This window comes from Podarcis raffonei, chromosome 16, assembly GCF_027172205.1.
Source record: "Podarcis raffonei isolate rPodRaf1 chromosome 16, rPodRaf1.pri, whole genome shotgun sequence".
Classification (NCBI taxonomy): domain Eukaryota; kingdom Metazoa; phylum Chordata; class Lepidosauria; order Squamata; family Lacertidae; genus Podarcis; species Podarcis raffonei.
Window position 1 is genome coordinate 19,354,771 of NC_070617.1, and position 23,576 is coordinate 19,378,346.

The 23,576-nt window shown below is 48.0% G+C and overlaps 1 protein-coding gene across 2 annotated transcripts in view; it reads left to right on the top strand.

Annotated features, from left to right (window-relative positions):
• KSR2 (kinase suppressor of ras 2) overlaps nt 1–23,576 on the top strand; it is a 190,982-nt gene that overhangs the window by 38,468 nt on the left and 128,938 nt on the right. The window contains exons 1-2 of one of the 2 annotated variants that reach the window (XM_053368016.1): nt 5,400–5,493; nt 12,681–13,188. In XM_053368016.1, coding sequence (XP_053223991.1) covers nt 12,773–13,188 — 416 coding nt within the window. In that variant the 5' untranslated portion in view covers nt 5,400–5,493; nt 12,681–12,772. Of the gene's footprint in view, nt 1–5,399; nt 5,494–12,680; nt 13,189–23,576 lie in introns of those variants that run through there. The other variant, XM_053368015.1, reaches the window with a different exon arrangement.

The window sequence follows — 23,576 nt, forward strand, 5'->3', positions numbered from 1 at the left end:
AGAGGAATTGAGAGAGAATTAAGAGCCTCGGATGTGAGATCTCCAGGCTAATACTAGATTAAGACTGATGGACATTTGTTGGGGACTGAAACCGGGAAAGGGGGTGGGGTTTGGGAATCCAAAGGGTACATAATTATAATGTGTTTTGTTTTTATTTTGTTTTTGTAATGTGTATGAAAATTGGGAAATTCGTGGAAGGGAATTTGGGTCGACTTTAGAAAGAATGTTTTAAGAATGTGTATTGATGTATAAGTATTGATGTTTAAGTTTGGATAAGGTAAAATTGGTTTTTTAAAATGAACTAAATTAAATGAAAATAAGGTTAGCAAAAATAAATTGAGGAAATGGATGAAAGAGAAAAAGTAAAATAATAATATGTTAAATTAAGTATAGAAATAGGTTAAAAATTATGGATAAGGATTTGCTGAATTAACAATTTGAACTGGAATACAAGAAAGGGAGGTATGAGGAGGTCAGGGAAATATGTTATTGAAAAATAGGTATTGTGAACTTTATGTGTTTTTAATCTTTTTTGCTTTTTCCTTTTTGATTCTTTTTTATTGTATTAAATTTGAAAATCTTAATAAATATATTTTTTTAAAAAAAGAACTTTGCTTCAGGATGAGAACAGAAATCACGTGGCCGCAGTGGGAGGCCCCATTAGCTAAAGTGGTACCTCAGGTTAAGAACAGTTTCAGGTTAAGAACGGACCTCCAGAATGAATTAAGTTCTTAATCCGAGGTACCGCTGTACAGTGGTACCTCTGGTTACATACACTTCAGGTTACAGATGCTTCAGGTTACATACGCTTCAGGTTACAGACTCCGCTAACCCAGAAATATTACCTTGGGTTAAGAACTTTGCTTCAGGATGAGAACAGAAATTTTGCTCCTGCGGCGCGGCAGCAGCAGGAGGCCCCATAACTAAAGTGGTGCTTCAGGTTAAGAACAGTTTCAGGTTAAGAACGGACCTCCGGAACGAATTAAGTATGTAACCAGAGGTACCACTGTACTTTCTGCTCAGGCTCCAGAGTCTGCCACATTCTGAGGCAGTCGAACAGCTCCAACTCTCAGAAATGCTTCGCCTGCGCTTTCAGTTGCTGCACCACAATGTTTTTCATGGCTAAGGCCTCTTCGCTGTGCTCTGCACCAAGAAACGACGGGCAAGCAGTTTGTCTCGCGCTGCATGGAGTGTCATGATGCCCTATATTTCCGTCCCCCCTTCCCCCGCTCTCTGCTCGCACGTTACTCCTGTAGAGATATGTCCTAGGAAATTGGACCGCTCTAATGAATGACTCATTAACCGACATTGACATTGTACCTTATCCTAATTTATTAATATCAATCTCGACCCTTCCATCTCGTCTGCTGCTGACTCAAAGGTGCTTTAAAGGGACAGAAGCTGTTTCTTTAGACTGCGCTCGGAGAGCAGAGAAGGTTTCCCAGAACTTTCCACTGACTTCCAGGAGCGCCGTGCCTTCCAGGTGACGGCCAGCTGCTTCCCTGAGGCCTAGAAATCTGGTCGTTGAAAAGAACCTGACAGTTCTAACAGAGCTTGGCTGCAGGGCCTATGCCTGGAGGTGGGAGGTCCCCCATTCAATGTACACAAAAGAACCTTCCTGCTGAATCAGACCATGGGCCCTCTAGCCTGGACATCCTGTTCTCACAGTGGCTGAACAGCTTCTTATGGCAAGCCTGCAAGGAGGACTTGAGTACAACAACACTCTTCACACTTGTAATTCCCAGAAAATTTGGGGGCATCTTCTTCTTCTTTGGCGATCCCTCGTAGCCGAGTAAGATTGTCTTCCACAAACACAGTTTTAACAGTGAGTCCATAAGTGACTGTGGAGGCCAATTCTGGATCCACACGTCCTTCCACAGTGGGGACATAGATTTCGGGGCAGGAGTTGATCATGGTGAGGGTTTGCCAAGCATGCCTTCCTCTTAGCACATTTCTCCCTTTCGTCCTGAGTTCGAGTGTCTTCAAAGCCTTTGGTAAAGGCTGTTCTCCAATTGGAGCGCTCCCAAGCCAGTGTTTCCCAGTTGTTGGTGTTTATACTACATTTTTTTAGATTTGCCTTGAGAGAGTCTTCAAACCTCTTTTGTTGACCACCAGCATTATGCTTTCCATTTTTAAGTTCGGAATAGAGCAGTTGTTTTGGAAGACGAGAATCAGGCATCTGCCCAACATGACCAGTCCAACGAAGCTGATGTTGAAGAATCATTGCTTTGACACTGCTGATCTTTGCTTCTTCCAGTTCACTGGCATTAGTTCGCCTGTATATATACTACCTCTGACAGTGGAGGCAGGACATGGTTGCTGATAGCCTTATTCTCCATCAGTAAAAGAATAATAACATAAGAACAGCCTTGCAGGATCAGGCCAATGGCCCATCGGGTCCAGCGTCCTGTTCTCATGGAAGCCAACAAGATGCCCATGGAAAATTTGCAAGCAGGACTCGAGCACAAAATCTTTCTCCCCTCCTGTGGTTTCCAGCAAGTGATATCCAGGATTATTGCCTCTGACTGACCATTGAGGCAGAGCACAGCAATCATGGCTAGTTTTGGACTAGCTGGGTGTTTTCAACCTCTCCCTTATTAACTGGCTTCAATTAAGTATGTTTACTGTGATTCTATTGTTTGATCTCGTACGTTGCCCCAAGAGAGAGCTCTTGCCCTTAAAGGCAGACTATAAAATATTTTAAATAAAAATAAAACAAAAGCTTCTTTTTTAAAGGGAAGGCAGGGACATGAAAGCCAAAAAACCCCTATTGAGAAATTCCAGTTTGGCTCTTGAATTTTCCCCAGCCACAAAATAACTGCAGCTTGAACGCCAATAAAACCAGCACCTTTCTGCAGCGGGAAGTTTAGCAGGCATCTGTGTAACTTTGGCATTTCTTGTGTAGAGAAAACCCGATCTTCTGGAAAGGTCCTTGGAAGTGCAGAAGGGCCATTAATGCAGAGGATTTTTTTGTGTATTTTATTTGTTTTAAAAGGAAAAAAAAAAGGGTGGGGGGAAGGGGGCGGGTTGCTCAGGGTTCTCTTTGGCTAATTAAATAAACCTCGCCTGCGATGATGGACAGGTGAGACGAAGAGATGGACAGCCGGCTGGGAGATAAATGAAGAGGGAGGCTGTATTGACTCTGCATCACGACCAGAGCCTCCGCGGTTCCGTGTCGCAGATAAAAGGTCACCCGTGTCGCCACGCCGTCACTTCTTCAGAACGGGCGTCTGACGGATGTGCTTTCCACGCCTGCCCTGGTGACGGATGTCTGGGGGCTCAGAGAGAGGATGGCTGTCAGCTGATTTCCCTCTGCCTCTTTCCCTTACGGTCTCATCTAACTTCTGCTGCTGCCCCCCTCCAGGGGTGTGTGCAGATTTCTGCAGCCGAAAAGGGCTCTGTCCTGCCCTCGGTCCGTTGGCGTGTGTCTGTGTGTGTTTTTATCCTGCTCTGCTGCCATTATCTGCACTCGGTCAATCACTTCGATCCGAGAGGCTGTTGCTACTGAAGCCTGCAGCATGCTGAACTGCTGACAGAGCGGGTAACGTTTGGGGTGGCATTGCAACTAGGGTAACCTTTCAGGTTGCATCGCCATGGGGGCACCAGGTGCCTCGTAAGCATTGTTATCGATGGTGAATATTAATCACAGGGGAGCCATATTGCAATAAGCGCACCGGGCCATTAATCAGCTGCTGGCTCGTGAATGCAGTTGCCAGAGTCCCAGCAATGGGGGTGAGAAGAGGAACGATCCATTAACGCTCCAGACGAAGGAGGTGGGGGTGAGGAAGGAGATGGATGGGCTTCCATTTGTCATTTTTGTGTGATGGCTAATGCCTCTTCATTAAGATGTATAGGACCGCCCTCCTAAAGCATTGTATAATGGAGAATGGGCTGAAGGCTAATCCTGATCTGCAGGGCACTGGCACTCCACCTGTCTTCCCTTTTGAATATATTCACTAGCTCTGACTTTGCAGTCTAGATTGGGACCACCACCTTGCACAGGCACCCACAAGATTCCAAAATGCCTTTTCTCCCCCCAACAATAAAGCTCAGCGCTTGAATACATTGAAGCATTCCATACACACCATCTTCCTGCTTTTACAACAACCTTGTGAGGTAGGCTGGGCTGGGAGAGTGGCTTGCTTTGAGGCAGCAGTGAGGAACTTGTGGCCCTCCATATGCTATTGGGACTACAACTCCCATCAGCCCTGATCACTGGGCTCTCCTGACTGGGTCTGATGGGAGATGGAGTTCAGCAGCTTCAGAATGCTCACCTAGTGAACTCATGGCACCAGTGTGGTTTGAACCTGGAGCTTAGTGCAATCTCTCAGCTAGTGGGCTGCATCGGTGCTCTTGCAACACAACTGCGGCACGTTGTCAAAGAATCAGGGTCCAAGGGATCTGTGTAGGCCAGCAAAAGGAAGCAGAGCCTCTACGTCCAATGTCAGTCCAATGCTTTCCCTCTAAGAGGGTTTGGCAACTTTCAGTAGCCTGGGTCCCTTCAGAGCCGCAGGTTTGGCTCTGGGTTTTAGAGGAGAGAGGGAGAGTCAGATCTTTGGTTCTTCTAGCTAGTATTTTCAGACAGGGGGTCCCTCCCTGGACGACCTGAAGATGCACCTGGGACCTTCTGCATTTGAAACAGAGGCTCTTTCATTGAGCTGCAGCCCTTCCCCACTCAAAGCAGTTGGCCATTTAAATCAGCGGCTTATAGTCTAATGCAGGGGTGCCCAAACGTCTTTCAAAGAGGGCCAGTTTTGATGAAGTGAATGTGCGTGAGGGCCGGAGTTGTTGAGCTTTAAATCATTGACTGGAGGGCCCCCAAAATGGACTTTGGACATGCCTGGTCTAATGAGACATGATGGAAATGGAAGTGGAATGGGAAGGAGGGAGGATGAAAACAGGCTGGTACCAAGGCTTCATTTTGTTCCTAATGGCCAGACAGAACAGCTGTGAGTGGAGGTAATTCTCAGACCAGGCAACTAGCATGAGCCAAGCTGGTGGATGGTGCCTTGAAACATCTCCTTCTCCACCCAGGCTGATCTATGCCACATTAACACCACACATTGAAAGAGCACCATACCATTTTAGACAGTTTTCCCTTCCCCCAAAGGATTCTGGGAGCTGTAGTTTGGTGAGGGTGCTGAGAGGGTGCTGTTAGGAAACAGTCCCCTGCCCACCTGGAGGTGCTGGGGAGTGAACCCGGGGCCTTCCTGCCTGCCAGGCAGATGCTCTACTCACCTGAACTGCGACTCCTCTGCACCTTTCACTTGCGTTTGGATGCAGTGCGCCCGTCGCGATGAGCAGCAGCCCTTCGTGACATTTTCTGCTTTTCCGTGGCTTAAAATTCCTGGTTGCCGTAGTAACTTTTGCTTTTTCTTGTGGGGGAGGAAAGCTAGAACACACTTGAGGAGCAGTTGCCGTCTCGGAGAAAGCAAAAACGAGGGTTGCTTTCTCACCTCGGAAGACCTAGTGGCGGTCAGCCGAGGGATCTGGGTAAGCCTGCGCGAGGGCCCCAGCGAAACGCAGGGCGAGGGACTTGCGGTCCTGGGTGGTGTGTTTTTTGAGGGATGCCTACCTTGACGTGGTCCCGTTGGGTGCTCCGATACTGCTATGGGTCTCTTTTTGAAGCATTGTTAGGGCCGTTGCAGAAGACTAGGTAGTATGCGGCATGTTATATTCAAAAGAGTCCCTTGGGAAGAACTGGTGAAGCTTGGGAGGAGGCCTGGCAGAAGATCAGCACCACGGACAGCTCACTGGGTGTTTTGGACAGAGCACGCAAGGCAGGATGTTGCTCTAGCTAGGACCTGTGGCTCACTGAGGTCTTGAATCAAGGGTGGGGAAGCTCAGGCCAGGGGCCACATGCGGCCCACCAAGCTCCCCCATCTGGCCCTCGGGACTCTCCTGGGGCCACACATCTTCTCACCAGGCAGCATCCCTTCACTGGCCCTCCTTGAGGAACATAGGAAGCTGCCTTATGTTGATTCAGACCCACTAGTCCATCTAGCTCAAAATGCCTTGAGCTCAGCTGGTACAACATGAGACTCTTAATCTCAGGGTTCTGAGCTCGAGCCCCACAGAAGACTCTTGCATTGCAGGGGGTTGGACTAGTTGTCCTTTGTGGTCCCTTTCAACATTGCAATTCTATGATTCTATGAAAGGGAGTGGGTCTTGAGGGTTTCAGGCAGGGAGTCTCCCCCAGCCCTACCTGGAGATTGCCAGGGATTGAACCAGAGACCTTCTAGCTGCTAGGCAGATGCTCTGCCACTGAGCTATGACCCTTCTGTGATCTTTTGCTCCCTCCTTGAGTGCTTTTGCCTGGCTGGTATGTGTCCTTGAGCTGTGATAACGCCTGTTGCTTACCTGGATGGAGGGTTGTGTGTGTGGCTGGAACATAGCCTGCTGTAGAAAGGGGAGATTTGTATCCATTGCCCGCCATTGGCATGCAGCCTTTGGAAAGTTGCCTATTATTGAATATGGTCCTTGAGCTGAAAAAGGATCACCACCGCTGGAGTAGAGGAAATAAAAAGCAAGAGAGCAGAAACAAAGGGATGGGGAGGTAACAAATCTGAGGGCTTTTAAATGTCTGCAAATGATGTGGGTAGGTGAAGAAGGGGCTCATCACAGAGAAGTCACAGCCACTAACTGATAGGTCTGCCCATGAGAGCCAGTGTGGTGTAGTGGTTAGTGTGTTGGACTAGGACCTGGGAGAGCAGAGTTCAAATCCCTATTTGGGCCATGGAGCTCACCTTGGGCCACTCAGGGCATCTCAGCTTAACCTCTACCTCACAGGGTTGCTTTAGGAATTAGTTCACCCCCCAAAAAAATATAGTCTGCCCCCCCCAGGTCTGAGGGACAGTGGACCGCCCCCCTGCTGAAAAAGTTTGCTGACCCCCATGCCACCTTGAGCTCCTTGGTGGAAAAGGTGGGATATAAATGCAATAAATATACATATAACATGAAAAAGGGTGCTGCAAAAAATAGTAGTTTGAGGGGTTAATTCTGCAATGAAGTTTAATTGGCAAGAGAAGGATTTTGCCCAGGAAGCATCATAGCCACGTGTAGGAATGTAGCTGTGACCAAGTTATGCAAGGCAGTTTGAAATTTTTTGTGCTGGGTGCTTGGGGAAAAAAATATATAGAGCTGACACTTGTGTGCTGTGGGGTTTGATCCAGGTGATTCCTTTTTTGTTTAAAGAGAGAAATGTGTTTTTTGTGGAACGTTGGGAGCAGATTCCTGGATACTTGCCGCTATCATGACAGCGACCGGATGAAATTAACTAGACCAGAACCTGCTTGATGTGGTTTAGTCAATTGCAACTTTCCACTGGTTTGTATAGAGCCATAACCCAGTTCTGACATTCAGAGATCATGTTGGTGGTGCAATAAAGCACGTCTCGGAAAGGGGCATGTGGATTCCAGTAGCCATAGTGTGATACTTAGTAGGGGCAGGGCAGGCTGAGGGAACAAGCTGATTTATGCTGTTTTCCTGACTCCTCACTGTAGGTGTCTCTCCTAAGCCTTATTCAGGTGTTTGCCTTAAACAGAAGATCAGGGCTGTGCATTCCCACAGGCTGCAGCCTCATAGCTTCCTGAGTCGGGCAAAAGATCTGGGTTCCCAATAGTGGGGACGTTTCTAAGCCAAATGCACTAAAAGTTTGTATTCAAGCGCCCCATTCAGCATGGGAAGGTTGGTGGTTAGGTCCCCCCATGCCTCATACATGCTTTATCCCCCCTCCCCCAGTTCATTGAAGGCCTGAATAGGTCACTGGTTTTGTATGAATCAAAGAGAGAATAATAGTTTGTCATGTAAAATATTGGCTATGGTGCATCCACATTAATCTACAGTGCACCGGTCACAGAATAATAGAATGGCAGAGTCGGAAGGTCCCCCAAGGGTCATCTAGTCCAACCCTGCAATGTAGGAATCACAGTTTAATAATAATAATAATAATAATAATAATAATAATAATAATAATAATAATAATTATTTATTTATACCCCGCCCATCTGGCTGAGTTTCCCCAGCTACTCTGGGTGGCGCCCAGTCGAGTGTTAAAAACAGTACAGCATTAAATATTAAAAACTTCCCTAAACAAGGCTGCCTTCAGATGTCTTTTAAAAATAGGATAGCTGCTTATTTCCTTGACATCTGGTGGGAGGGCGTTCCACAGGGCGGGTGCCATTACCGAGAAGGTCCTCTGCCTGGTTCCTTGTAACCTCACTTCTCGCAGTGAGGGAACCACCAGAAGGCCCTCAGAGCTGGACCTCAGTGTCCGGGCTGAACGACGGGGGTGGAGACGCTCCTTCAGGTATACTGGACCCGAGGCCGTTTAGGGCTTTAAAGGTCAGCATCAACACTTTGAATTGTGCTCGGAAACGTACTGGGAGCCAATGTAGATCTCTCAGGACCGGTGTTATATGGTCCCGGCGGCCACTCCCACTCACCAGTCTAGCTGCCGCATTCTGGATTAATTGCAGTTTCTGAGTCACCTTCAAAGGTAGAGTGCATAGCAGTAGTCCAAGAGGGAGATTGCTAGAGCATGCACCACTCTGGTGAGACAGTCTGTGGGCAGGTAGGGTCTCAGCCTACGTACCAGATGGAGCTGGTAGACAGCTGCCCTGGACACAGAATTGACCTGCGCCTCCATGGACAGCTGTGAGTCCAAAATGACTCCTAGGCTGCGCACCTGGTCCTTCAGGGGCACAGTTGCCCCATTCAGGACCAGGGAGTCCCCCACACCCGCCCGCCCCCTGTCCCCCCAAAACAGTACTTCTGTCTTGTCAGGATTCAACCTCAATCTGTTAGCCACCACCCCAGAATCCCTGATAGATGGCCATCCAACCTCTGTTTAATAGCCTTCAATGAAGGAGAGGCCACCACCTTCCCAGGTGGTCTGTTCCACTGTCCAACAGCCCTTACCATATGAAAGTTCTTCCTAATATTCAGTTGGAATCTTCTTTCTTGTCATTTGAGTCCATTGGTTTGGCTCCTGCCCCCTGGAGCAGGAGAAAACCTGCTTGCTCCATCTTCCATGTGACAGCCCTTCGCAGATATTTGAAGGTGGTTCCCATATCAACTCTCAGGGCTTCTTCACACTTTGGACCTGTGCTTTCCAGGCTTTAAATCTTCATGTCCAAGTATTCTTTTTTGTTGCTGCTCCAGAGCTTCCCCTGCAAAAAAACAAAACCCCTAACCCCAGTCTTTAAAGCTGATGTGAAACAAATGGCAATTCACAGATCGCTGTTTACTCCAATTCAGCGGTAAAGATGGTTTGCACAGGGATAGCAAAAACAAGAGTGCTTGGACTCAGAGCTTTAATGCTGGAAAGCACAGAGGAAAAGTAAGTATGGACAAGTTCTTAGCCTTCTCTTCTCCAGGCTGAACATACCTAACTCATTCAACCCTTTAGCAGAGGGTTTGTTCCACCACCTTCGCACCAAGCTATGCACATTTTCTTTGAGCTGAGATAGACATGTATTCTACGTGCTTGTTTTGGCGTTTCCAAGGGCACAGCACACACACAAATGTTATGAAAATCCACCAAGGAGGTTTGACAGCCGACGGTGGCAGGATGCAAAAATCTGAACACACCGATTCCGGGTCTGTGACGGCTCAACAATGCCAAAAACCGAGTCTCTGAAAAGCATCCTGTATGCTTTTGTGTGAGCAGGTATTAGCTGAGAATGGGCTCCCCAAACTCTACTTCGATATTTTTAGGCATGACGCACTGGGAGAAGCATCAAGTTATTTTTACGAGGGTGCTCATCAATCATGTAATGACACAGCCATCAAAATAAAAGAGCAGATAAATGAATGCAGGGAAAGGCAAGGACATGCCTGGAGCCTGGGCTGTGGGGTTTAATGACCCCAGATTGGGCTCTGATATGAAGAGCCTTTCTTCGTTGGATGTTGGGCTACCCTTCTCTCAGTCGCTCCACACCTCTGCTTAGCAACCATCCATCATAATTAATTAGCAATGTGGTAATTAATCTTGCCGAAGAAGGTGTTCTCCCTGGATAATCATCTCCTACTGACCAAGAACTGCAAGAGTTTGTCCCTGTTAGGGATGGGCCCTCCAATTATTGCATCACAATCGGCTGCTATTTTGCAGGGTGGGGAAGTCTACTCACCTCAGTCGGATTGATTGGGGTTGGAAGGCTCTGTGCAAAATGGGAAATGGTTGCCTTCAACACGTCCCTAAACTGCTTGACGTCTTGGCTGGAGAGTGAGGAGAGGCTGTGGCGCGATGGGTCAGTGTGTCTGGTGGTTAACCAGAAGGTTGGTGGTTCAAGCCCACCCAGGGATGGCTGTGGGCAGAATTCCTGCATTGCAGAGGCTTGGACTAGATGACCCTTGCTCCTCTTATGACTTGACAATTCTAGGGCCACCCTCCCCCCTTCAAATACGGTGTAGTTCAGAAGCGGTCCTAGGTATTGCAATGTTGAATCATAGAGCTGGAGGGAGCTTTGCAGGCCAGCAGTGGGAAACCTCTGCCCCATGGGCCTTATTAGACTCTCCAGGCTCCCCCATTTGGCCCATGCAGCCATGTTGGATGAGCAACACTCACCTGTTCTATACCTTACATCATATTAATCATGTCCGCTGTGGGACAGGCAAAGGCACGGCTTCCCTGCCAAAAGCAGGGGCTTCCAGGATCCACCAAGCAGCTGATCATCAGCACTTGCAAAGAAATGATGGGGTTTAGCAAGTGTCACTGATCAGCTGATTTGGCAAGGCTGGTCAACTGATTGTCGGCACCTGCAAGGCGATGGGAATACAGGATGTCTGTTGACTGGAGAGGAACATAGCATAACATATTTCTGCCTTGCTTGCCTTCTTCTGAGCTGCGTCTCTGCAGAAGCAGCCTAGAGCAACCTTTGCCAAGCTGGTGCTCCCCATGGCGGGAGTGGCAGTCCAAAACATCTGGAGGGGGCACCCACAAGACTGCCAAGACTGGTGGGGGTGTTAGTGGGGCAACACATTTCTCTTTTTCATTTGAGTTGCCAGCCAACTCCTCAGAGATTAGGATGCTAGTTTGTCGGCTGTCCGATCACCCAGGTGGGCAGAGAGTGCTAAGGACATTCCAGCATCCAAACAGGCTGATTCAGATTCCTTTGGGATCAGAAGCAGTCCTCCTTTTGCAAGGAGGCAGTTCTCCTTGATGCTTAACTCTGTCAGCTGCCCAAATTCACTTCCAAGTCTTTCTGCAGCTTCTTTCTCCAGACGCCCATTAATTTTCCTTTGGAGGACTCACTTGTCTGATCTGCTAATGCTTTCCACTCCCAATCAGTCCAGCCCCTCAAACTCCACCAGATCTCTCCCTCTCTCTCCGTCTCGGCACCAGACCCCTTTCAGCCTCTCTCGAAACATCGTACTGCATTAGCAGCCGAGACAAAGAGCCCTGCACAGGCACCACTTCTCCTTTCATTCCCTCTTCCCGTTGACTGATTTTCTTTTTATTAACCAGCTTTGGAAGGAACAATCCCAAAGACATCCCCCCCCGCCTTGTCACACTTTTTAAAAACTAAAAAAACCCTCCTTTTAATCAACCCTTCCTTTTTTGTCCTGCAGCTCATTGCCTGTCCTTCCCTCTCCCTTCTCAAGAGCTTGAAATAAATTGATTTCCTTGAAAAGGATGCGGAGATAACAGGGCTATCAATTAATAATCCTGAGTGGCGTAATAATAATAATAATAAAGAGTCGGGGTCGCTATGGACTTCTTTTTTAGAATGCAAATATCACCTTTTTATTCATGAGTTCTTAAGAGACGTTGGATGAAAACTGGTGGGAGTGGAGAGCCTGGGTTCACTGGGGGGAGAGAGAGATGGAGTCTATTATTTTGTCCAATAGTACTTTTGGGTAATAAAGTGCTTCTTAGGATTCCTTCCTGAATGGATTCAGGAAATGGTGGTGTGTGGGGTGCTTGAGAAAGATGGAGGGGGGAGTGGGATTAAAGGCGTTCATGGAGCTTAGTTATGCTGGCTACTGGGCCAGCTTCACTCTTCTCACCAACTCCAGCTACCCTTTTAAATGACCAAATCTCCCTCCCTTCACACCTCAGTTACCCTGCCCCCTCACAGCTCCCCCCCAAGCCTTTCCCTTCTCCCCCAAGCCCCACCCCCTTTTAAATGGGTGGGGAGGTGCTTCACAGAACGCCTTGCTAAACTGCTATTGGGGAAAGTGCAAAAAAACACACAAATGTATGCATTGTGAAAAGGACGTACCAAAATGCATTGTTGGCTTGCAACAATGTGCGTATTTGTCAAAATTACATACAGAAATGTGTATATCGGAATAAATCCTATGCCTATGTTCATGAAACGAATACGCATAACTGCATTATATATCGGGAAACAGCCTGCAGAAATGTGTGCTGTAGTCAAAACTGCACACACAAAAAGTTAAATTTGCATTAAATTGCCGATTAATCTTGAAGAGTTTTTTTGTATTTTTTAAATTGCAAATTGGAGAATTTTAAATTGCAAACTGGAGAATTTGGGCCTGGGGAAAAAAATGAGACCCTGAAGGAAAAGGGTTTCCTGGGATGTTCCCTCTGGGTGCATTGACAGTTTAAATAAGTTCTCAATGTATTTAAATGTGTAGCATAAATTTCCTCTTGTTAAATCACCACTGCTTTTCATGTGTGCATGACAATGATCCCCCCTTTCCTGTTTGTACAGGTGGTAGCCTTTCCAAGCAAGACTGGACGATCCAGTGGCCGGCAACGACTGAGACGGGCAAGGAGAACAACCCCGTGTGCCAATCGGAATCCATGCAGTGGATTCGAACCCACCTCTCTCCGAGCCCCAAAGCTCAGTCCAAATGCATCCAGCACCACTGCCACTCGACCTTGCCGCATGGACCGGTGTATGCCCATGTGGACAGGCTGACCGTGGAAGGCTTCCCAGGGCTGTGCCCGCCACTGGAGTCTGGCCACCGCTCCTTGCCCCCTTCCCCGCGGCAGCGGCATGCTGCGCATACCCCGCCACGCACCCCTAACATCGTCACCACCATGACGCCACCAGGCACACCGCCGGTCAGGAGGAGGAACAAGGTGAAGCCCCCGGGAACGCCACCCCCATCCTCCCGGAAACTCATCCACCTTTTCCCAGGCTTCACCACCTTGCACCGCAGCAAGTCCCATGAATTCCAGCTGGGCAATCGAGTGGATGAGGCTCACACACCCAAGTAAGTGGACTGAGGAGGGAATATGTGCATGGACAACACGGGTGGAGAAGGGGGAGGTGGACTTGTCCCCCAGGGAGTGTGTGGGGGTGCTAGGTTGATGATCAGAACGTTGGCAGTTTGAATCCCCATGATGGAGTGAGCTCCCATTGCTTTGTCCCAGCTCCTGCCCACCTAGCTGTTCGAAGACACACCAGTGCAAGTAGATAAATAGGTACCACTGCAGCGGGAGGGTAAACAGCGTGCACTCTGGTTTCCGTCATGGTGTCCCATTGTGCCAGAAGCGGTTTAGTCCTGGCCACATGAACCAGAAAGCTGTCTGTGGACAAACGCTGGCTCCCTTGGCTTTAAAGTGAGATGAGTTCTGCAACCCCATAGTTGCCTTTGACTGGACTTAACCATCCAGGGGTCCTTTACCGTTACTTCTTTTTATAATCCCTGTATCCGCAATGGATCTATTGATGGCAATAATACATTGATGTAGCACTTTCCAGCATTAAAATACCGCTACTTCTACTAGCACCACCGCCGCCGCAATTTATATATACTGTATATATGTTTCTTTCTTTCGTAAATGAGAGCTTTAGTTTCGGGGAACAACAGCCTGGGGGAGAGTAAGCCTGCTGGTCACGTACCCACCTCTACGTGATGAGGTGGGGGAGACAGGGTGCTTGGTATTGCACAGTTCTTTTTGTAGGTGTTTCAACTGGTTCAAGTGCTCTTATAGGCTGGATGTGTACTTAGGAACAATCCAAAGAAGGTGCAAAGTTTGGAAGGAGGAGGATACATAGGTGAAAACCCCACCCGCCGGTCAGAGCTGCATGCCGGGAGCTTCTCTGTGGCTGCTTCCACCTGCGCCCCTTGGCCGTCATTGAAAGATGGGATGTAAAGATAACGAACCCTTTTGCCTTCCATTTCGTGAATTGGTTTCTTTCAAACGAGCAGGAGGCAGGCCATTTAGCCACCAGAGCTTGGCAGTGCCACATACTCTGGGACGCTGATGGGGTTGCCAGCTCATTAGGTCCGAATGTGGCCTCCCCAGAGGAGAAGGGCTCTCGGTTCTTTCTAATGAACTGTTCCACATCAACAGGGGTGGCGTTGTGGGTTGGGGGGAGCACCTCCCATCCACTCTGTCCCTTCTCTCAGCCATTATAGATATTTTCCATCTCTTGCTCTCGCTGCACTTCAAAAAGTTGTCAAGCAATGTAGTCTCTCTCTCTCTCTCTCTCTCTCTCTCTCTCTCTCTCTCTCTCTCTCTGTGATGAATTTTCTTTCGTGTCTTTGTCGGCAACAACATTTGTTATTTTGTGCAGGGACAGGGGTGAGGAACTGCCAGCCCAGGGGCCAAATACAGCACTTCAGGCCTCTCTGCCTAGACCTCGGTGCTCTCTCCAGGCTGCACCCTCTCCTCAACCACACCCTGCCACTCCTGCCTCGCAAGGGCCCTTGGGGATGACCGCATAGTAGTCTGCATGTTGTAGGCATAGCCTGCTGCAGACAACGAGTCCCATAGCTGGTGAAGCTTGGAAATCAGGACCATGGACAGGAAATCAGGACCATGGACAGCTCCCTGTGCATTCAGGCCACATACAAGCGCACACAGGCTATGATGTTGCTCCAGCTAGGTTCTGTGTCTCTGAGGTCTTAAGTCAAGGGTGGGGAGCCTCAAGGGTGGGGGCCAAATGCGGCCCCCAAGCCTCCCCATCTGGCCCTCATGACTCTCCCCAGGCACACCGCCTCTCTACCTCTGCTTCACACACGGCTCAAGTGTTTTAGCCTGGCTGGAAATAAACTTGCCACTTGTCTGGATGGAGGATAGAGAAGGGTGTGCAAGTCTCTGTAGAGAAGCTAGGCTACTGTACAAAGGTGACATTCCTATCTGTTGCTCTTCCCACTTTTGCTTCTGCCTCCGCCTACAGCTCACATGTGCCCCCCCCCTGAAGGGAATGCAACGCTTGGGCTGAGAAAAGTTATCCAGCCCTGATACAGGAGGTGTAAACTGCCTCTTAAGGAGCAGATGTCCCACTGACTACCACTGAAGATGGTTTTGTCTTCTTGGTGTGTTTCTCAGAAGTTTCTGGTCAGCTCTATGAGATGCCGGACTCGGTACTGGTTAGACCTTTGGTCTGATGCAGCAGTGCTTCCCCCTAGGTTCTTATGCTTGGTCAATCTAGATAGTTCATTAAGTTCCAAATCTGGATTAACTATTAAGTATACTTGGTGGTGGGATGCGGGTGGCGCTGTCGTCTAAACCACAGAGCCTAGGGCTTGCCAATCAGAAAGTCAGCGGTTCGAATCCCCGCAACGGGGTGAGCTCCTGCTGCTCGGTCCCTGCTCCTGCCAACCTAGCAGTTCAAAAACACGTCAAAGTGCAAGTAGATAAATAGGTACCGTTCCAGCAGGAAGGTAAACGGCGTTTCCGTGCGCTGCTCTGGTTCACCAGAAGCGGCTTAGTCATGCGGGCCACATGACCCAAAAGCTGTACACTGGCTCCCTCGGCTAGTAAAGCGAGATGAGCGCCGCAACCTCAGAGTCGTCTGCGACTAGACCTAATGGTCAGGGGTCCCTTTACCTTTACCTATACTTGGTGGTGCAGGGCCCAGTGAACCAGGGATTTCTTTCTTCATTATGAGAGCCACATTTCCTTTTGGGGAACCTTCCAAGGGCCACATGCCAATGGGGGCAGCAGAGGCAAAAGCAGGTGGGCCAATGAACTTACATTCAGTCTTTGTACAGTAGGCTAGATTCTAAACACACATACACACATTTCTCTCTCTCTCTCTCTCTCTCTCTCTCTCTCTCTCTCTCTCTCTCTCCCCCTCCCTCCCTCCCTCCCTCCCTCCATTTCCAGGCAAGAAAAAAGCACAACCAGGGTGCAAAGCCACGGCACACAGCAAGCCTTAGCTCCTGACCTTCTGCTTGCTCTCCTGCCCATCTTTAGGGAAGGGGTTATCATGAGTCTGGTTCACAGAGATCTGATCTTGAAGCCTAAACTCCTGGCTGCTAGATTAGAAACTTCCTGTTCTTGGAAGGATCTCTGCTGATTCTTGCTGTGTAAAAGGGTCTGGCCATTGGCTCTAAATGAGACATGAACATGGGTTGCTGGCAGAGAAATGAGCAGAGACAAGTTCTCTGAGACGGGAGTTCAGTTCATCATGTATGTTACTAACAAAGATAAGGCACCCCATCTCTCCCTTTGGTTTGACTCAACAGTTTCAGCCAGACTTGCCATTTCAGAATGCAAACTATTTTGCCCCATTCTCTATCCATCATTATTCAACCCACTTCCCCACCTTGTGCTTGTGCTCTGTGTCACTACGATGATTTTGTATCACCTTGAGCTTATGCAAAAATCGTTCAACAAAAACCTTTTTTTAAAAAAACAAACAAACAAAAAACAAAGACATATTCTATTCAGGCACAAACACCCAAGGAGGTTGCGAAGCAGGGTGTGGCCTGGGCGAAATTCCAGGGGCCAGGTAGCGATGCCTGGGGTCCACTTTGAGTCTGATGAAGACTCTCCTCCTGAATCCGGTCTGAAGTCTTTCTCCCATCTCTTGTGGCTCATTCTGGATGTCTGAAGCATTGCCACCATTTAATTAGATTGCTCTCTCTGTGTGTGCTGGTGTGGGAGTCTGAGGCCTCCTTTCCCCTCTGTAATTAAATGTTTCAGGTGAGCTCGAGTGAGGCTCTGGGCGCGACAACCAGGATGGGAGGTAATCAAGCATTTCCAGTTGTTAATTGCGCAAGGGGACCCTGGAGCCCCCCCCCGCCAGCTCTGTTCCAGCCGGCTAGACCCCCCCTACCCACTTCTCCCTTTCGGCGGGACTCTGGCGCTCGAGGTCAGGCTACCTTAATTTACAATTAGCGAGATGCAGCCCCTCCGCAAGCCCCGGTTCCAAGAGGAGAATCCCCCGTAGGCAGCGGAGTTTATTAAGCTAAATTAATCGAGGGGAGAGAAAACAAATATCAAAGTGTGTTCTGGTACCCCGGCATCCAACCAAGGGCTCATTGCTTCTATGCAGGGAGGAGAGATGTCTGGAAAGGACCCAGAAGCTCCTCGGTGGAAGAGTGGAGGTTAATTTACTCTAATGGGTCTTAATGATTTTCAGGAGGCAGCCACCGAATCTTGCCTTCTAATCCCATTAGTGTTTTCGGGATGATAATTAGCGTCTCTCCCCCCCCCACTTCTATCCTGCAGAATCACACAGATGCTCCTGCTGCAGTTTACAATGCTTTCCGTTGCGAACTTTGGTTTTGAGTACAGGGAAGGATGGGCTTTGCTGCAAGGGCTGAAGGATGCAAGAAGAACTCTGCTAGATCAGAATAATGGCCCATCTGGCACAATGTCCTGTTCTCACAGTGGCCAACCAAGATGCCTATGGGAACCCACAAACAGGATCTGAGCATGAGAGCGCACACCCCTCCTGTGGCTTCCAGCTACCAGGATGAGCAGAGCATAGCCATTATGCCTAGCAGTCATTGATAGTTCTCTCCAAGAATTTGTCCAAATGCTCTTTTAAATTCATCCAAGTTGGTGGCCATCAGTGCCTCTTGTGGCAGGGAGTTCCATAGTCCAACTATGCTCCATGAAGAAGTCGTGTCTTTTACAGGTCTCAAATCTTCCAACATTGGAAGTCTACGAGTTTCAGTGTTAGGAGAGAGGGAGTTTTCCCCCCTTTCCCTTTCTCCATGAAAAGACTAAAATACTGCAGCTTTTCCTCATAGGGAATCACTTCATCATCTTGGTTGCCCTTTCATGAACCTTTCCCAACTCTTCAATATCCTTTGTCTGGTGAGGTGACCAGAACTTTGGACAGTATTCCTGAAACGAGGGAGATTCTGGTTGTACAGAGGCTTCTGCAATGCAGTCTTCTATGTCAAAGAGACACCCTTAAGCTGGGGTGGGGTGGGAATGGGACTTGTGGGAATTAGACTTTAGTTCCCATTTAAAGATTATGTGGAAGACAGCCCTAGGTCATTTGACCAGTTAGTTCTCTTTCCCCTCCTGTAAAAACTCTATGCAAGACACTTGTTTAAAGTTTAAAGAACACATATCGTACTTTTCCATGTATAACACGCTCCTGTGTATAAGATGCCCATTATTTTTGGGGACAAAAATTAAAGAAAATGGGGGGAGATGGCCCAAAGTTGTTGAGCTTTTTTGGGGAGAATTGACCCCCACCATTTTTTACTTTCTTTAGGAGTAAAAAAACCCCTCGTCTAATACACGGAAAAGTATGGTAACTTTTACTTAGTGTATTTGCAGTTGCAGATTGAATACCATGTTTTCCTGTGTATAAGATGATGTTCTTTGCTAAAAAAAAATAGTTAGAAATTGGGGGTCGTCTTATACACGGATGGTGAATGTACAGGGGTTTTGGCTTGGACTTTGGCGTGGGTTGCCTGGGCTCGTGTTTGGGCACGGGTGGGTTGGTGGTGGACGAGGTGGGGGGCGGACGATCGCCAAAAGAAAGCTCAACAACCTTTTTTTGTGCTATCGATCTGAAAAAGCTGTCCGGATGTTTACCACTTGAAATATGGCAGCTCTAACTTTGGGGGACCTTTGCAAAAAAAAGCTCAATTTCTCTGACCATCGCTTATGTTTAAATATGCAGTACTAAATATCCCAATGCTTTGAATATTTAAGAAAATATTGAACTTGTTCTGTTTGATGTTTAAAATATTGATTTATTAATTTTGGGTTCAAAATCCCACAGCACTGAGACCCTGGACTGGTTTTGTGTTTCTGAGGCTGGCCCTGAAGGTGATTCCCATTCTGATTCAGAGTCCTCATTCGCATCCCCAGAAGAAAGGGGACCAGACTTATGGGGCCATCATGGCCTACGTGGGCCTGCCCTTGAAGGTTGTCCAGAGACCTCAACTTGTCCCAATATCACCAGCCGGTTGTCTCCTAACCACTCTCAGCCCCCTTAACAATCTACAACTCCCAGGATTCTTTGAGGGAAGCCACAACTGTTCACAAAATGGCAAATACTGCTTGCAGGGCCGGCCCATGCACAAGGCAAGGTGAGGCAACTGCTTCAGGGGGCAGGATCTACAAAGGGCAGCACATCTGGCCTCCAAGTAAGGCAGGGGTCAGCAAACTTTTTCAGCAGGGGGCCGGTCCACTCTCTCTCAGACCTTGTGGGGGACTGGACTATATTTTGAAAAAAATATATGAATGAATTCCTATGCCCCACAAATAACCCAGAGCTGCATTTTAAATAAAAGCACACATTCTACTCATGTAAAAACACCAGGCAGGCCCCACAAATAACCCAGAGATGCATTTTAAATAAAAGGGCACATTCTACTCATGTAAATGCACGCTGATTCCCAGACTGTCCATGGGCCAGATTTAGAAGGTGATTGGGCAGGATCTGGCCCCCAGGTCTTAGTTTGCCTACCCATGAAGTAAGGCATCACTTGTTGCTGCCACAGTGGCAGTGATGCCTGTGGACTGATCTGCTGCCTCCTCAGGAGATATGCCCCCCATGGTGCCCCACAGGACTCATGATGGGACCCTGTGCCTATGACTTTGCCACTATGCAGCTGTGTACAGGTCTTTTGCACACCATAGCCAGCAACTTGTTATTTTGCTCGGTAAATGCCAATTGCAGACGTTGATTGATAGGGATCAGCAGAATGCAGCAGGGGCTTCTGTGCGCTCCCTGTATGGTTTTATTGTTCCCTTCCTCTGATTTCTCTCTCTTTTTTTATAAGATATTTATTGAAATTTTCCACTTTAATACATTAAAAAATCAAAAAAGAAAAAACAAAAAAGTTAAAAACACATAAAGTTTACAATCCTTATTTTCGCGGGTCGGGGGGGTGAAAATGGTGCCCGCCGAGTCACCAAGTTCACAGGCTTCACCGCCTGTGATTTCTGAGGGTCCCCACGACGCCGCGGCGGCAAGACCCAACTCCTGCGGAGCCGATTCCCTCCGGAGCTCGGAGGGAACCCGCCATTAGCCGATGGCGCTAACCCGGAAGTCCCCTTCCTCTGATTTCTCAATCAACGGAGATGGTTATTTTATTACAAATTTATTGGGAATTGAAGGCCTTTTGGTTTAATGTCTAAATGACCCAGCGCTGGTTCTCTGGAGCACCAGAATATTCTAATTAGCCTTTGCGTTTCTGGCTTGATGGTGATTGGCAATCACGAAATGCTTAAAAAAGACCCAAGGAAGTCATAAGGTGCTTTTCCTATATTACCGGCGCTTCCTCTCAGCCTCATCTGTTTTCCAGGCCACCGCTCTGTTGATGATTACGGGCGGGGGGATTTCTGAAAGCCCAAGGAACCTTTCCAGGACTAATGTTCCAGGCCTTGGCATTATGGTCAACAGCCGTAATTTGGGCAATGCAATTCATTATTGTAAGCAGTAACCCACTGGCTTCATTTAGTAGAAGAGGGTCCTTAAGTCTAAAACAGTTAGAACAGGGGTCAGCAAACTTTTTCATCAGGGGGCCGGTCCACTGGCCCTCAGACCTTGTGGGGGGGCCGGACTATGTTTTTGAAAAAAGAAGAAGAACAAATTCCTATGTCCCACAAATAACCCAGAGATGCATTTTAAATAAAAGAACACATTCTACTCATGTAAAACCACACTGATTCCTGGACTGTCCGCGGGCCGGATTGAGAAAGCGATTGGGCCGGATCCGTCCCCCGGGTCTTAGTTTGCCTACCCATGAGTTAGAAGCTACACATCAGGCCACTTCAGAAATTAATTGAAAAGTCTGGTTAGTCCAAATTAGTTGGGGTTAAAGTGTAGTTTATGAATCTGACGTGTGTGTGTGTGTGTGTGTGTGTGTGTCTCTGTCTGTTTGTCTAAGAGTTTCCAAAGTCTGGACAGAACTTGGGACGGTAATTCATTTAAAACCAGGAGTGGATACTTCTGATCTCTTACCGTGGTTCATGAATGAGGCAGTCTAGGAAGGGGAAATGTCAGGGACTGGACTGAGGAGGTATGGTGGAGACCCCCCCCCCTTCTCCTGCACTTCCCAGAGAAGAGGGAGACAGTATAGATTTAGAACAGTGGTTTGCAGAAGGTCTTGGTTAAGAGGCTGCAGAGGGGAGAAGCTGGGAAATATTGGGAGGGGAGCAGGAAGAAGAGGAAGAAGCACCAGGGGAGAGACAGCTGACAGACTCAGTGTCTTTCGAAAGCATCCCAGACCCCCCTTCTCCCAGAACCCGGCAGGCAAGGTGAACAGAGAGCTCAGAGGCAGAAAGCACAGATCTGCCAATGTAGGGATGACGTATAATAAGAGAGATGGAGGGGGTGGGGCTTTACTCGGAGCAACGCCATTACTGCAAGAGAGGCACTTTTCAAAGTCTCTCTCTGTGAATATTGAATAAAAGACTTGGTAAGAACTCTTCTTGCCTAGTTACAGGGAACCAGGCGGAGGGCCTTCTCGGTAGTGGCGCCCACCCTGTGGAACGCCCTCCCACCAGGTGTCAAAGAGAACAACAACTACCAGACTTTTAGAAGACATCTGAAGGCAGCCCTGTTTAAGGAAGCTTTTAATGTTTGATGCTTTATGGTATTTTAATATTTTATTGGAAGCAGCCCAGAGTGGCTGGGGAAGCCTGGCCAGATGGGCAGAGTATAAATAATAAATTATCATCATCATCATCATCATCATCATCATCATCATCATCATCTAATTCTTGGCTCCCCACCATGGGAGGAATCAGTTTCCCTGAACCCTGACAGAAACAGAGGGTGGTGATGGTAGACCTAAGATCTCTCCCCCTCTCCTGCAGCCACCATTAAAACTGCAGTCCTCAAGGGCAGCAGCCGCTTGCAAATGTGCTGGTGAATCGAGGGCAGCCATTCCCAGCTCCCCTGAGGTGTATGTTTGGGAGGGGCAAAGGGTACCCAGCTTCAGCGGGAGTAACTGATGAGAAGGGATGCGTGGCGCTGTCCATTTCAGTTTTTCTTGCTTTTATTCATTTCCCCCCAGTCTTAAATGCATTTGCCATAATTTCACACCTGTTTGTAGATATATATATATATATATATATATATATATATATATATATATATATATATATTTAAAAAGAGTTATCTCCAACTTGAATGGCTTTAAAAGAGGATTGGACCAATTCACGGAGGAAGCTAAGTCTGCTGCTGGCTACTAGCTATGATGGGATGCGGGTGGCGCTGTGGGTTAAACCACAGAGCCTAGGACTTGCTGATCAGAAGGTTGGAGGTTCGAATCCTGCAACGGGGTGAGCTCCCGTTGCTTGGTCCCTGCTCCTGCCAACCTAGCAGTTTGAAAGCACGTCAAAGTGCAAGTAGATAAATAGGTACTGCTCCAGTGGGAAGGCAAACGGCATTTTCGTGCGCTGCTCTGGTTTGCCAGAAGCGGTTTAGTCATGCTGGCCACACGACCCGGAAGCTGCACACCGGCTCCCTCGGCCAGTAAAGCGAGATGAGCGCCACAACCCCATAGTCAGCCACGACTGGACCTAATGGTCAGGGGTCCCTTTACCTATTTTACTAGCTATGATGGCTTGGCTCTGCTTCCATGGCTGGAGGCAGTCATGCTTCTCAAACACCAGTTGCGATAAACTACAGGAGGGGAGAGTTGCTCTTGAGCTCAGGTCCTTCTGCAGGTTTCCCGTAGGCCTTTGGTTGGCCACCGTGAGAACACGATGCTCTTATTACATTTTCAAAATTTGTTGCCTACCATTTTAGCGTGCATTTCTCTTAATTTTGCACTTCTTTTGCAAGCAGCATTCTCCGTAGGTTACTTTCCCAAATATAATTATTATTTCATATTAGTTGCTTGTTACCTAGAGGTCCCCAAGTGACTCACAACACAACTAAACCATTAGCACAGATACATTATACCGTAAAAACCCCCAACTCTTTAAAAATACAAATATTTGCATATTTTGTGTGCCTACATTTCTGGGGACTTGGAGAACTGCATTGTAAAAATCAGAGAAGTGGGGATATCGAAGGATGGTTGTATTACAGTGTACATATTGTTTCTGGGAAAGATGAGTTCAGTGGGTTCTCATGAAAATGCAAGCAGAACCCTATTTCTCCCCCATCTTTACCAACTGAAGAGGAAAAAAGGGGATTTTTGCACAAGCCCTGCCCAGTCTCCCTCCCTCCCTCCCCTGCTGCCCACTTAGTCGATATGACGGTGCCGTTGCTGCAATTACCCACACTCTCTGGCCTCTGGCGCACTGCAGGTATGCAATCCCAGTTAATTATCGCTGTGTGGCATCTCTGTCGAGAGGAGCAGAGGTGGTTTTTATTTTATTTCTTTTTCTGATAAAAAAACACAACCCACATGTTTGTGAAGAGGCACTTCTGCGGCCTCCCCCAGCGAGAAGTCTTACCTTCTCTCGCCACTTCTTCAACAGTGAAGCC